Source organism: Cyprinodon variegatus, unplaced genomic scaffold, assembly GCF_000732505.1.
Source record: "Cyprinodon variegatus isolate N-32 unplaced genomic scaffold, C_variegatus-1.0 Scaffold481, whole genome shotgun sequence".
NCBI lineage: Eukaryota > Metazoa > Chordata > Actinopteri > Cyprinodontiformes > Cyprinodontidae > Cyprinodon > Cyprinodon variegatus.
In genome coordinates, this window is record NW_015150934.1 from 439114 (window position 1) to 451947 (window position 12834).

At 42.3% G+C, this 12834-nt stretch overlaps 1 protein-coding gene across 3 annotated transcripts in view; it reads right to left on the reverse strand.

The window, feature by feature from the left end:
• Positions 1-6616: 6616 nt before the first annotated feature.
• The window catches only part of LOC107094412 (beta-1,4-galactosyltransferase 3-like), a 12909-nt gene continuing 6691 nt past the window's right edge, over positions 6617-12834 (reverse strand). For 2 of the 3 annotated variants that reach the window (XM_015389986.1, XM_015389987.1), the window contains exons 3-7: positions 10445-10680; positions 9930-10117; positions 9723-9845; positions 9540-9644; positions 6618-7783 (exon numbers count right to left, since the gene is read on the reverse strand). In XM_015389986.1, the coding sequence (XP_015245472.1) occupies positions 7498-7783; positions 9540-9644; positions 9723-9845; positions 9930-10117; positions 10445-10680 (938 nt within the window). In that variant the 3' untranslated portion in view covers positions 6618-7497. Of the gene's footprint in view, positions 7784-9539; positions 9645-9722; positions 9846-9929; positions 10118-10444; positions 10681-12834 lie in introns of all 3 variants that reach the window. The other variant, XM_015389988.1, reaches the window with a different exon arrangement.

The following is a 12834-nucleotide window of genomic DNA, read 5'->3' on the forward strand; positions in this document are numbered from 1 at the left end:
TAAATAGTTTTTGTCTGTTTAGTGAATAAACCAGAGAAAACTGATCCCAGTAGAAAGATCCTGGATTAAAGGTTGATAGTTTAAAGGACCCAAAACAAAACAGACATTTATCTAAACAATCAAACAATAAAGACACTTAGAAGAAGCTCAGAGAAGGAAAAGGTCATGAAGTCCATGCAGAGAGTCAGAGATGGAGCAGGCAGACAAACAGCTGAAATAGGAACAGAAAGAGGCGAGCAACCTCTGCTGCCTGAAAGGAGGGTGGCTGATGGAGGAAGACTAATAAACCCAAACATCCAACAGAAAACATCTCTAACTGAACCAAGAAGAGTAAAAAGAAGCAAACAGTAAAAATAATTGAAAAGTCAGGAAAACAGCTCCGGATAAAAATTAGATGAACTTGTAAAGGAAAGATGTAACCCTAAAAAGGAAAGCAGTGAAGCTTTGGTCAAACGCCATAAACTGTTAAACATTATTAAAAACTGTTTTTGAAATCTTCCTAAAAAAGGACATTAAAATCTAAGTTTCTTGCTTTGATCCATTTTATGTATTTAGTTTTATTTAACAAAGCAAAAGCAAAAGCATAGAGATGTTTTGCAATAAGAGGATGGATGAACCACTATGGGATGGTGATATTTCTTATATTTAGAGCAGGTCAGAGGATCAGTGACCCAGAAGGAATCCTGTCTCTGCTCTGCTTAACAGGAAGAAGAAACAAACCGACTAAGAATAATGTGGCTTTAAGAGTCACTCCCTGACATCTCTCTCTAAGACTAAACAGGCTGACAACAACCAGGCCTTCAGCGGTTACTGTCAATATTTTATTTATTAATTAATAGTTATTTAGAATCATTCTAATCTTCCCTCTACAACCCCCCCCACCCCCATGATTACTAAGTTCATTTTTTTTTCTGTTTGATCAGCAGCATTTAGAAAACTAATAAATTTAAAAATAAAAAAGGGACTTGAAATAATGGGGATCAGCCACCTATAGCTGTAGTTATCGAACCATCAGAGGCTGTGATTTGGAGGGAAAGTCCAAACACTCAGACCACGGTTCTCAGCTAGATTTCCATCTAATCCATTCTGCTCTGTTCTGCCATGAATACAGAGGAGGATTTCTGTTCAAACAGACCCTAACCCTAACACCAGGGGGCAGCAATGTACCCTGCATGAGTCTAATTATTCCCTGGTGAGGCATGGATCATTTCCTGGCCCATATTTAATAGGCTTGGGCCTATTTTTCCAATGTAGGTTTAAATCCTGACCTTGAAAAAGTTCAGTTTAGGCAACACAGGGAAGCGGAGCAGGGAAGCGGGTTGGGTTGGAATTCCAGTACATCAATGGTAAAGCTGTCTTGATGATGTGAATCTCTGCGAAAGTATGTCTGCACCTGACAAAAAATAAAAGCAAAAAAAGGATTGTGTTAACCTTCAAAACAAACCCAATACATATATAATTCACTATTTATATTTACTAGTTTATATGACAAAAATAGAATTGTGTAAACATTCAGAGCACACCAAAATGTTCAATTTTGTCATGATGGGTTCACAAATGGAGACCCAGTTATGCAGAACACCACTGACGGACACAGGGATGGAAGGTTTAACAGTTTATTAAGCACAACACACAGAATGTACTGATTCTGGTTCGGGCCTGGATTCTGGTTTCACCGGAGTCTGCGTGAGGGACAGCACAGTTATTGACTGTTGACAGGGTTTGATTTCCAACGATGCACTGATTGTACCTTGAGGGTTCTTGAGGTTCTCTTTGGGAGAGTCACTGTTGGTTCTGGAGAAGAGTTTATCAGCAGAGTCCGTTTGCTGNGGGTTTAAAGTTGGCTTTACTGCAGATAAATACTGACACTAAAAACCAAACAGGATATAGACTGATATCATGTTTTATGTTAACATTAAACATTAATTAGATTGATCAATTAGTTTGATCATTTTCAATAAAGCCATCAACAAGGAAATCAAACATATTTTGAAAAGGACATAAAGTTTATAAAAATCCAAAATGTTTCTGTTAAAACTTTATCTGCCATAAAATAAAAAAAATGGAGTAGTAACGAACAATCACCAGTAGGTGTCAGCAAACCTGCCAGATGAATGGATGGCTTTCAAAGGAAAATAAAGCCACGTGGAGCAATCAGAGAGAATGATTGATCAGAAACTGAAGAAAAATGACAGGAAGAAGGTTTATTGGATGAAAAAGAGCGAAGGAGGTTAAACCAGGAGGAAGGAGCAGAAAGGAGGACAGATTAAGGAAAAGACTAAAAGTTGGACATAGATGACTTAGTTCTAAACTTACAAACCAATAAAACAGAAATGTGACGCTGGGAAAGACAGAACAATAAACTCATGCAGCAACAAACAAATTAATATTTAATATTTTTAAAGAAGAAAAGTGATCCATAGAATTTTATTTAGTATTAGCTTTTAAACATCCGCACACTTAAGATATGAAACCATCATGAACCACACTGAAGAAAGGATGAAGAGGACGAGATACAGAAGAATAAAGCTATAAAGCTTATCAGGATCCAGTATAACAAAAAATACAATAATTCCGCATCCAAGGCAGATTTACAGCGTTTAATTTAAAATTTATAAATACGTAAATATGGTTTTATTTTTATTCATGTCTTTATTCGAAGCATATGCTAAGTTCTGTTTATTTGCTCTATTTGTTTTAATAATAAAATTTAAATCAAACTAATTATTTCTTTGTTCCTGATGTTTACTTTAGTTAGTAAGTAGTAACTTAAAAATAGTTAGTAACTAACAATAGTTTTTCATTTTAACTAAAACATGAAGAAAATAACATTTCTAACAAAGTTTATAGAGCAGAATATTTTGTCTGGCAGGAATGTGACTCTCTGCTGACATCTAGTGGTCTTCCTGTTATCGTGCAAACAGCCCAAATAAAGCACTAGTAGAACTAAGTAGATCAAAATGATTTAGATGATGTAAATCAGCCATTTGATTCTCTGCTCAAGCTGAACTTTAGAGTTTTCAGATCATCAGGAAGGAAGAGATGGAAACTCTACCAAGGATACATCTAGGCTGGTTGTTTAACCAACTTCTATGCTGATAGACTTTGTTTCTATTTAACCCGTAAAAGTTCTGTAGCATCAACTGAAACCTTATTTGTTCCTTTTTATTCTCATTTCATATTCATTACTGCGAATCATTACCTCCTGTGTCCTGTTGCTGCCTCCTATTGGTGGAGCTGGGTACTGCGCCTAGACCTGAAGCAATAGGCCATTAGAGCAGTGGTTCTCAACCTTTGGGGGTCACTACCTCAAATGCACTGCTGTCCATTCCCCCCCGGCCCAATGTCTGATCAATATACTTCTATATTTAGGTTATCAGACGAGCACTTATGAACTCACTTCAGCTACTGTGGTGCGTTCACAGCAAACATGTTCTGGGCTTCAAAGCGTCTGATTTAAATGCAAAGTCTATGGCGGACGGCATCCAGAGGTCATATCAGAGCATTCTGGCGTCTGAATGTCCGAGCATCCGAGCATTCGATGCTTGAGTTCAGAATATTGAACTTTTGCCTAGGAGTGAGCGAATGATGTACTTTGTAATAACTGCTTAGAAACCACCGTCATTCTTCAATATCTGGTGCAGATCCTTCAGATCCGCTGCTCTCAGCGCAGTGACTCAATTCAATTCAATGCAGTTTATTTATATAGCACCAATTCACAACACAAGTCATCTCAAGCTCTTCTTTACTAGTTAAAAAAATCTTGGTTTCTCAGGACCATGAATCACAGTTACAGGTTAAAACGAACACATGTTGTCTTATTGATCAGATAGAATCAGCGCAGCCCTGTTCTTTACTCTGTTCATGCAGATCTATCAGAATTCAGTGCTATGTTTCCTGCAGAGGTCTGAGCGCCAAACACAAAGTAATCGTATCAATAAATTTCTCCTAATTGTCTTTTATCTTTGTGAGTTTTTCAGATTGAAATGCAATAAAATATATCCAAGTTTACCAGAAAGTTCACAAGAAAAAAAATATGCTATGCTTTATTTAAAATGCAGCATATATTTTTTTCTGTATTGAATTGAAATTGGATGCGTGATACATCATTTTTGGCATCGGAATCGACTCTTATTAATAATTTTTTTCATGCATTGATATTTTTTGGCCCTATATTTGTAATGCACTAAAAGGCATCTCTCTAACATCTAGAAATATCAGTGTGTCGTGGTCTAGTGTTCTCAAAAATAGAAAAGCATTCAATAAATAGATGTTTGAGTTCATTTTTGGAAAATGAACCTGCTGAAAGCGTAACTGTGGGTCCATGAGCCTCCACCCAAGTGTCCCCACCAACTTTCATCACAAGGTTACACCTCTGTGGTGATGGTAGCCTGGTCATCAGCGGCCCCGTGCTTCCCCCCGCCTGCTGGCTCCCTGCCCCCCGAGCCGACAGCCCGGTCCAGCCCAGCAGGGACCCCCTCCAAAAAAAGTAACAATTCAATATTAATAATAGCAACAACAATAATAACATAGTATAATGATGATAATAAAAACACATTCATTCTCACACTCAAACTCACTCAATAAAATACTCTAATTTTGTGAGTTTTGGAATTGTTATAATAAACTTGCTCATATTCACCTCCCTCATGAGCTTGTGATTTAACTCTCTTTATTCATGTTTCCAAAATATATTTTAAAAAGTCACCATATTAGGATGTCATGATGTTGCAAAGTTCTGACCCAAAAATGCAGAAAACCGAACAGAGAGACCAGGGGAAAGGTTTAACAGGTTTTATTGAAAAAGTAAAACAAGAGAAGTTCTGTAGAAATTCAAAAAATATCCACTGGACTTGGTTTTCAAGATTTGAAGACGTTTCGCCACCTCTCCAGGAAGCTTTCTCAATTCAAATGTGCAATTCACATTTGAATTGAGAAAGCTTCCTGGAGAGGTGGCGAAACGTCTTCAAATCTTGAAAACCAAGTCCAGTGGATATTTTTTGAATTTCTACGGAATGACTATGACCTGGATGACTGAGAATCTTCATCAGCAAGAGGAGAAGTGTTGCTCTGAACGCTGCTCAACCGGAACTGCAAGGTGAGGGGAAGACACAGCGGCTAGTTCAGGCTCAGTGGGGAATTCGACTCGTGAAACTTGGAGAAGAGGTTTTGGTTGCCGACTCACGTTTCCAGAGAAGTTGTTGTTTCCTTGACTCCAGTCTATGTGCCGTGGTTCCAGTGTTTGTCTGATTCGATGGAGGGAGGAACAGGTTTACCCAGAATGTGGTTGATAGTTGGAGAACGGAGAAACTGACTGCCACTCAGATTTCCTGCGGTACTTGAACGTGTCGTTGTGGAGATGAATCCCTTCCTCAGTGGAGAGCTCAAACGATCTCTTGGGGAAAGTGGATCCAAACCGCCTGTTTGAACCCCAGCTCAGATTGACTGACTGGTAGGAGGCTGATGGTCTGTAGCGTTTCCCTTTCCATCTCATCATATTGATAAACTGTTCATAATTCATCTCTTCTCCGTTGGACACAATTTGCGCTTGGACATTCTCATCTCAAATAACTGGATAATCCATCTATGGACTTAAATGTGTGTCAGTCAGACGTTGTGCCGACCTGTTGGGAAATGTAGGACTTTTTGTGTACATTCATTAGACATACTGCAGTCCTGTATATATTTATTATATTTGTATATTTTTTGGGTTCTATGTATGGTTTATGATTTGTAGTGTTTGTTTAACTTTTTTTTCCATCTACAAAAATTAAATGGTAATGAAATCAATTATTCCTTTGTTTTGGTTTTTATTAATTACTGACAACAGCTCCTGCAGATGAACTTAAGACTTCTGATATTCTGCTTTTTAGTCTTTAATAACTAAACTAGTGTTACAATTGTCACAGATATTTTTGATTTATACCCAATATTGAAGCGTGGTCTGCGCTGTTATTCCACGCCACAACGCCAATCAGGAACTAGCTGTGGGTCTAGATACGGCCGAGGTGGTGAGGAAGTGGGGGCAACTTTGTGCGACAACAGAGGGACATGAGGGCCAAAAAGAGCGGAGATCCAGTTGGAAAAAGGTTCCCGGCGTTCTCGTGCACCTCGCTCTGCTAGCTGCTCCATCTTCAGTCGTTTTCCACAAGTAATGTAGAGCGGATGTAGATCTGACCAATCAGAGGCCTGCTGTCTGCGGTAACCTACAATTTTGGAGAGGTGCATCACAGTGTCTGCGAAGGGGGGCATATCTGTGTTAACTGCGGCAAAAACACGCAGACGACCGAGGTGGCGCTACTGGGACTCGTCTATCTGGAAGCCAAACGAGTAGCAGAGGAACATGAAGCTCACTAGAGTGAAACGCGCTGCCTTGGATATTTGGGCGATTTAGTGCTGAAAGCCCTAAAAAGAAAAGGAGACGACGTATTTGGACAAACACATGGCTGAGCTAACGAGGCTACTACGGTCTGACAGTTTGACAGAAAGAACTCCATTTCACTCATTGCCCCTCGTTACCCCCTGGTCACTACACCACGCACCATCAGGCTGAAAAGGGCAATAAATGGTAGAGTACGTCTGGTCTAAGCTAACGAATGCAGAGAAGATGAATCAATAAAAAGGCCAGCAGAGCAGGGTTACGCTGAATCAGTTTATTCAGGAGTATAAGGCCACTGTGGAGTGTGCAGAAGTCAGAAAGAACAGAAACAAGCAGCAGCAGAACCCTGGGAGGGCTCGCTTTATTCAGTCACATCCTCGCTCTTCGCTTTAACGTCTCAGTCCATCTGATCCAGATATGCTCAATAAGACGCTGACCATCAGATAAGGCCCATGACCTGATGAGTGACGAGCAGGCGTCTGCAGGATCCTGGAGCTCCGCCTCCTCCATGGGGAGAAGGAAAGTCCGTCACCACAGTTAGAAGAGCTCCTGATCTGGAGCAGATTCTTTGGTTTTTTCTGCCAAACTCACAGGTTTAAAAACACTTTTTCACACAATCAGCTGTCGGAGTCAAAGATGGATGAAAGAAAAAAGATGGAGGAGGAATATTGGGCGTCTATTTCATCTGAAATCAGCCAACATGTGTCAGCAGCTCATCCTGCTGGTCAGCCAGGAAACCGGAGGCTGCAGGGAGGACCAGCAGCAGGTGAAACGGCGCCTCTGACGCCTTGAAGGAGAAAAAATGCCGACTGTGGAGACGTTTGCTTGAGGAGCAGAAACAGTCGGTCAGGAACTCCTCCTTTAAACTCGTTCTACAAACAATAAGATCTAAGATAGAGAAATACACGATTCTAAGGCCTCATGGTTTATACAGCGGCTACAGCGCCTTACACACAAACTCACAGAGTCCAACTCAGCTCCTCCTGTAGCTCCTGTGGAACGTCCATAAGATATGAAGGATTAAAGGAGCCACAAGGGGGAGCCATCGCTTCATTTTAGCTGAAACCAATCGTCCTCAGCCTGAAGCAGCTGATCGCCCATCTACACAGATCACAGGATTATTTCACAGCTGCTGGTTTGTTCTGGAGTTTGGTTGAGGAGTTTCCTGCAGGCTTCTCTGCAGGCTTCTCTGCAGGCTTCTCTGCAGGCTTCTCTGCAGGCTTCCCTGCAGGCTTCCCTGCAGGCTTGCGCGGCTGCGCAGGCGAGCGCAGGCCGGACTCTGTCCCGATGTTGACGGTGATGTTGGTGTAGAGGGGCAGGTAGTCCCTGGAGACGATCTCGTACTCCACCGTGTTCATGCCGTCCATCTTCCAGGTCTGACGGGTTTTTGCCAACATGTTGAATCTGAGGACAGAAGAAGAGATTCTCCTGAATGGATCTAAAGCAGCAGGTTCTGGTTCTGATCGCCGCCATTTGATGAAGTCAAGCTAAACTATGATGCAGACTCTAATGCTGCGTTCACGTTTTTTCTGAACATAAAAATTTATGATCAACCGGAAGATCTGCAGAAATATATCACAATAGCATATATCTAACTAGATTGTTTTTATAAACATTTTTTTTTTTTTTATAAAGCATTTTAAATGCCACAATAATCACATTTAAAAGAATTTTAATGGCAATTAAAGCCTTAATTTAAAAAATAATTGAATTTCTTAATGATTTTCAATGACCAGCAGAAACCCTGCATAGTTAATAACAGTTTATTCCTTTAGTTTTGTTCTAAAAATAAACTTTAAACCACCTCAGTGAGCGCGTTTCCCTTTAGTCAGGTACAAAAAACTATCTAAGGTCAGATCGCCATATGCTTTAAAAAACACCAAAAAGTAAGTAACTTAAAAGATTTTTGTACATGACTAAAGGGAAACACGCCCGCTGAGGTAGTTTAAAGTTTATTTTTAGAACAAAACTAAAGATAAACGCAAACCTGACATCTTGTGCATTGGTACTGACTATAGGTATGCTGGTCTGACAGAACAGCGGCGGGATGCTGGAGGTCTGGACTGCAGATTATAGTGGGATTATAATCCTGATGAACAGAGGAGGTTTGGAGGTGGACTTTCTCACTTCTTAAAACTATTTTTCCAACTGAAAGTAAATAAAGCCAAGCGGCTCTCTAGCTGGAAGGGTTAGCGCCGAGCAGCAGAGCAACTGGACCACAGTTTGATGCAGAGTCCAGATTTCTGCATTGAAGCGTTTTTGATGCTCAGAACATCTTTGGTTTGAACCCAGAATCACAGAACAACCTTTAGCTGCAGGAATGATCCAGTTAAAGTCGTAGCGAAGCGGCTGTTCTAACCGCTGCATTTCTGAATTCTCCCAGTGGTGCCCGACTTACACCAGTGAATAAAGTGAATGTGATTGGTCGGTTATCAAGGGGGCGGGATTGTTGTGGCGGACAGAGGTGTCAAGTAGAGAAATACACTTTTTAGGATCTATACTTTACTCCATTACTTATTTTTCTTCCTACTTCTGACTTCTACTCTTTACATTTTCACACAGTACCTGTCCTTTCTATTCCTCACATTTTTAAAACAATCGTTACTCGTTACTCTTTGCTTCGGTTTATTGCAGAGGTCACGGATTAGTGGACCGCGGTCTGGTGTTATCGTTGCAGAGATATGCATCCCCAGTGGCGGGAGCACACCTCGCTCTGAACAACTGCGACTATCGACGAGGAAAACGGATTAAAATATGACCAATGGAGCTACTTGTTGTTATATTAATGATATAAAAACGTTTAAATATTCCTCTAGTGGGAAAAACAACTGTGGTTATTTTGCAGATTAATTTAAACATCCGGCTGTTATGAACAACGTTTAATCCAAAGATTGTGTCTGAGGTTCGGCTGATTTATCTGTTCTAGTCTCATGTTTTCAAAAACAACAATAAACAGTGATAGTTTTCAAACTGCAAAGCTTCGTCTGAAGCGGAAAATCAAACACGCATCTACAGAGCACAGCGTTCACAGACCAGTGTGATGCATTCACGAGCGTCAGATAGCTACGGTGCATTCAGGAGCATGGGACATTTCACACGTACAAGGAAAGGGACATAAAGGGAACAGAAGTTAGGTCATCCAGTAACGGATGAACTCTACCTCTTTGGGTTGATGTCGTTGCCTTTGTCCAGCTTGTGTTTGATCATCTTGTAGCGGCCAACCTTCAGAGACGGACGGCTGATGTACATCCCGGCCAGAGACACTCTGAGCGGACAGAAACACAACCATTTATCTCTAGGACCTGAACAGGACGGTCCGTTAGAACCTCAGAACCGCCCTCACCTGACTCCGATGTCATCGTCCTCGCCACCCCAGCCCCAGTAGTTGTTGGGGAAGCCGTTCATCTTCAGGTAGTGCAGCGGCGACAGAGCGGACACTCCTCCGAAGTACATCTTGTACGGAAGCCTGGAGAGAACAGGTAGAAGCCGAGCGGTGAGTCTTACTCAGAAGCGGCGGCCGACATTTTGACCGGCGTTCTCAGGGACGTACTTGTAGCCAAACTTGTCCATGGCGATGGCGGCGTGCTTGGGGTTGGCGTCGCAGACGTAGAGGTTGCGGTCGTCCTCTGGGATGAGGTCGACGTCGTGGAAGAACAGGCAGTCCCAGTCCTCCTCCCTCATCGCCTCCCGGAAACCGACGTTCATCAGCTTGGCGCGGTTAAAGGTGTAGTTTCCCGCCTTTACACCAAAACAACAAAAGAATAAATTATTCTTTCACTGATTAGATAGAAATCCTGGAGATTTAGATCCATTATTCGGCTGCTAAGCAACGGCTCCCCTCCCCCACGTGTTGCTGGGAGGTGCTCCCTGTTTATCAGAGGGAAACCAAGAGGCTGCTGGGAAATATTTCTGTTCTAAGTTTGGAGCCAAATCTGCATACTGGAAACAAATGATCAGTCTGACTGGCATCAAACCATCAGCAGGTCGAAGAACCAGTAAAACCAGTAAAACCAGTAGAATGGTGAAAGGTTCGGGTCCAGCTGTCCAGCAGAGAGCGGGACTCACCTGGTGGATGACGTAGATCCCGTAGCTGAGCTGCTGGCGCTGCAGGAACGGATGCAGGTAGTAGAGCAGGAACTTCAGGTGATGCTCTCGGTTGCGGTGGGGGATGATGATGGCCGTCTTGTGTCGGGCCTCGCATTCCGGCGGCCTGTAGCGCCCCCCTCGTACCACCAGGGGGTTTTTCCTCTGAACCTCGGCCAGAGTGAGTCCAGACGGGAAGCTGACGTGGATCGGCCCGCCTGCGGACAGACCCAGGTTAATGGAGCGAACCCAAAGCGAACGATACTTCAGGCTGGGTTCAGTTCTGCAGCCGGTTCAGAAGAACCAAACATTTTGGGCTCAAGTCGATCAGCCGCTGTTCTGTCAGATCAGCACAGCCGTGGTCATTATTACCCGTTTATCCCTTTGGTTTTGTTCTCAGCGGGCGTGTTTCCCTTTAGCCATGTGCAAACAAAACTATTTAAGGTCAGATCGCCAAACTGTAATATAGAAAGCAATTAATCTGTTTTTTATACATGACTAAAGGGATACGCGCCCTCTGAGGTGCTTTAAAGTCTATTTTCTTACTAAACTAAAGGGATAAACAGGGTCTGCTGGTCTGATCAGGTATGCTCATCTGACAGAACACCTGAAATAATCGTCATTCAGGAATCGATTAATCATTAACAGAAGCATAGAGACTCTAAAACGTGTCTTTAGCTGCAGAGCGACTCACTTGGAGCAGGAATGAAACCAGTATGGTTAGTAATGGTTAATGGTTAGTAGCAGCCCTAAGCAGAAGCAGAACCCTGCGGTGAAATCTGCAACATCTGGCAAACATCTCAACATCTGGCTCAGGGTGACCCGTTCAGAAAGCATTTTAATTATGGAACCAACAATCAGACCTGGAAACGGCCGAACCAGAACTCGCCTCCTGAAAACAACAAATATGGAGCTCAGTTAGCGCCGCTAATGTTCAGTTAGCGCCGCTAACGTTCAGTTAGCGCCGCTAACGTTCAGTTAGCGCCGCTAACGTTCACCCTGCAGGCCTAAAGGCTCAATTCTGATTTTTTCTGCGCTGCCGTTCATATTTCCTAATATCTGCGACTTGTATGTGATCTCCTGTATGACCTGCCTTCATACAACCTAAGTGTCCCGCATGCGCAGTAGAGGACGCAATGACATCACAAGCCAGCGTGCTCTGTGTTTACAGAAGTAAACATGGATGGTAGCGCTGGAGCGCATCTTTTCCAACCTTAAAAACAATTATTTCAAGAGGATTCAAAAAATATACAGCTCTCTGCATCATTGTTGTTTTTCTTCCTGCTTCTGCGTAGCAATACCCAGAATAGCGACGTTTGTTGATTATTAATGGCGTTCAGGTCGGATGAATGCGACCTGGCTGTTCAGACACAGGTCGCATTAGAAAAGATCGTAACAGATTGAGGACCACAGAGCCGAGTGGCCTGGATCACATTGGAAAACATCGGATCTGTGTTCATCAGGCCGTCATGAAAGATCAGATACAGGTCGCAAAAATTATTTCATTTGAAACTTATTAAATAATGAAACTTTTGAAAACATTTGAAACTTGAAAATAATTCAAGTTGATTTTCTCCCCGTGTGTCAAACTGCTGATCCCTCAGGGGATAGATGGTGTGAAGGGGACGGTTATTTATGGACAGTTTAGGACAAAGTATTCCCAGCTGCTGCATTCAGGAACCGTGGGAATTCATTGCGCCAATCAGGGCCTGATTGCTGGAATAATAATAACAGGAATAGCAGGGTTTCTATAATAGTGATATTCCATCTTAAAAACATCATGTGTAGCTAACAATGCGGACACTTTTGGATTTAGACGAAGAAGAGCATCTCCGCTACTCACTGGTCCATGCTCGTCTTTTCTTCTTAGGTAGGGTTGTGGGGAATATTTGTGATTTTCAGCTTACCGATATAATATCGATCTTTCAGCTCCTAGTATCGATTAAAAAAAAACTAAACATTTTACCTAAAACAATAAGGGGAAAATGGGCTGCCTCTGCACCGCCACTCTGATAGATGGCGCTGTGGAGCCCTGTAGCTGTGCAGCGCTGCACCATATCTGTTGAGGAAGTCACAGCCAAAGACATGGACTGACCATAAGCCCAAACAACCAGGAAACCAAATTAACTACATGATCAGTAGTTATACGTTAACCTTTAAAATATTCCCAACATGGATCGCTGGCTGGAACCCAGATCTATGGTCATATCAACGGAGGAACCAGATTCTAAAAACCAGCTCTACGGTCGTATCAACGGAGGAACCAGCTTCTAAAAACCAGATCTATGGTCGTATCAACGGAGGAACCAGCTTCTAAAAACCAGATCTATGGTCGTATCAACGGAGGAACCAGCTTCTAAAAACCAGATCTA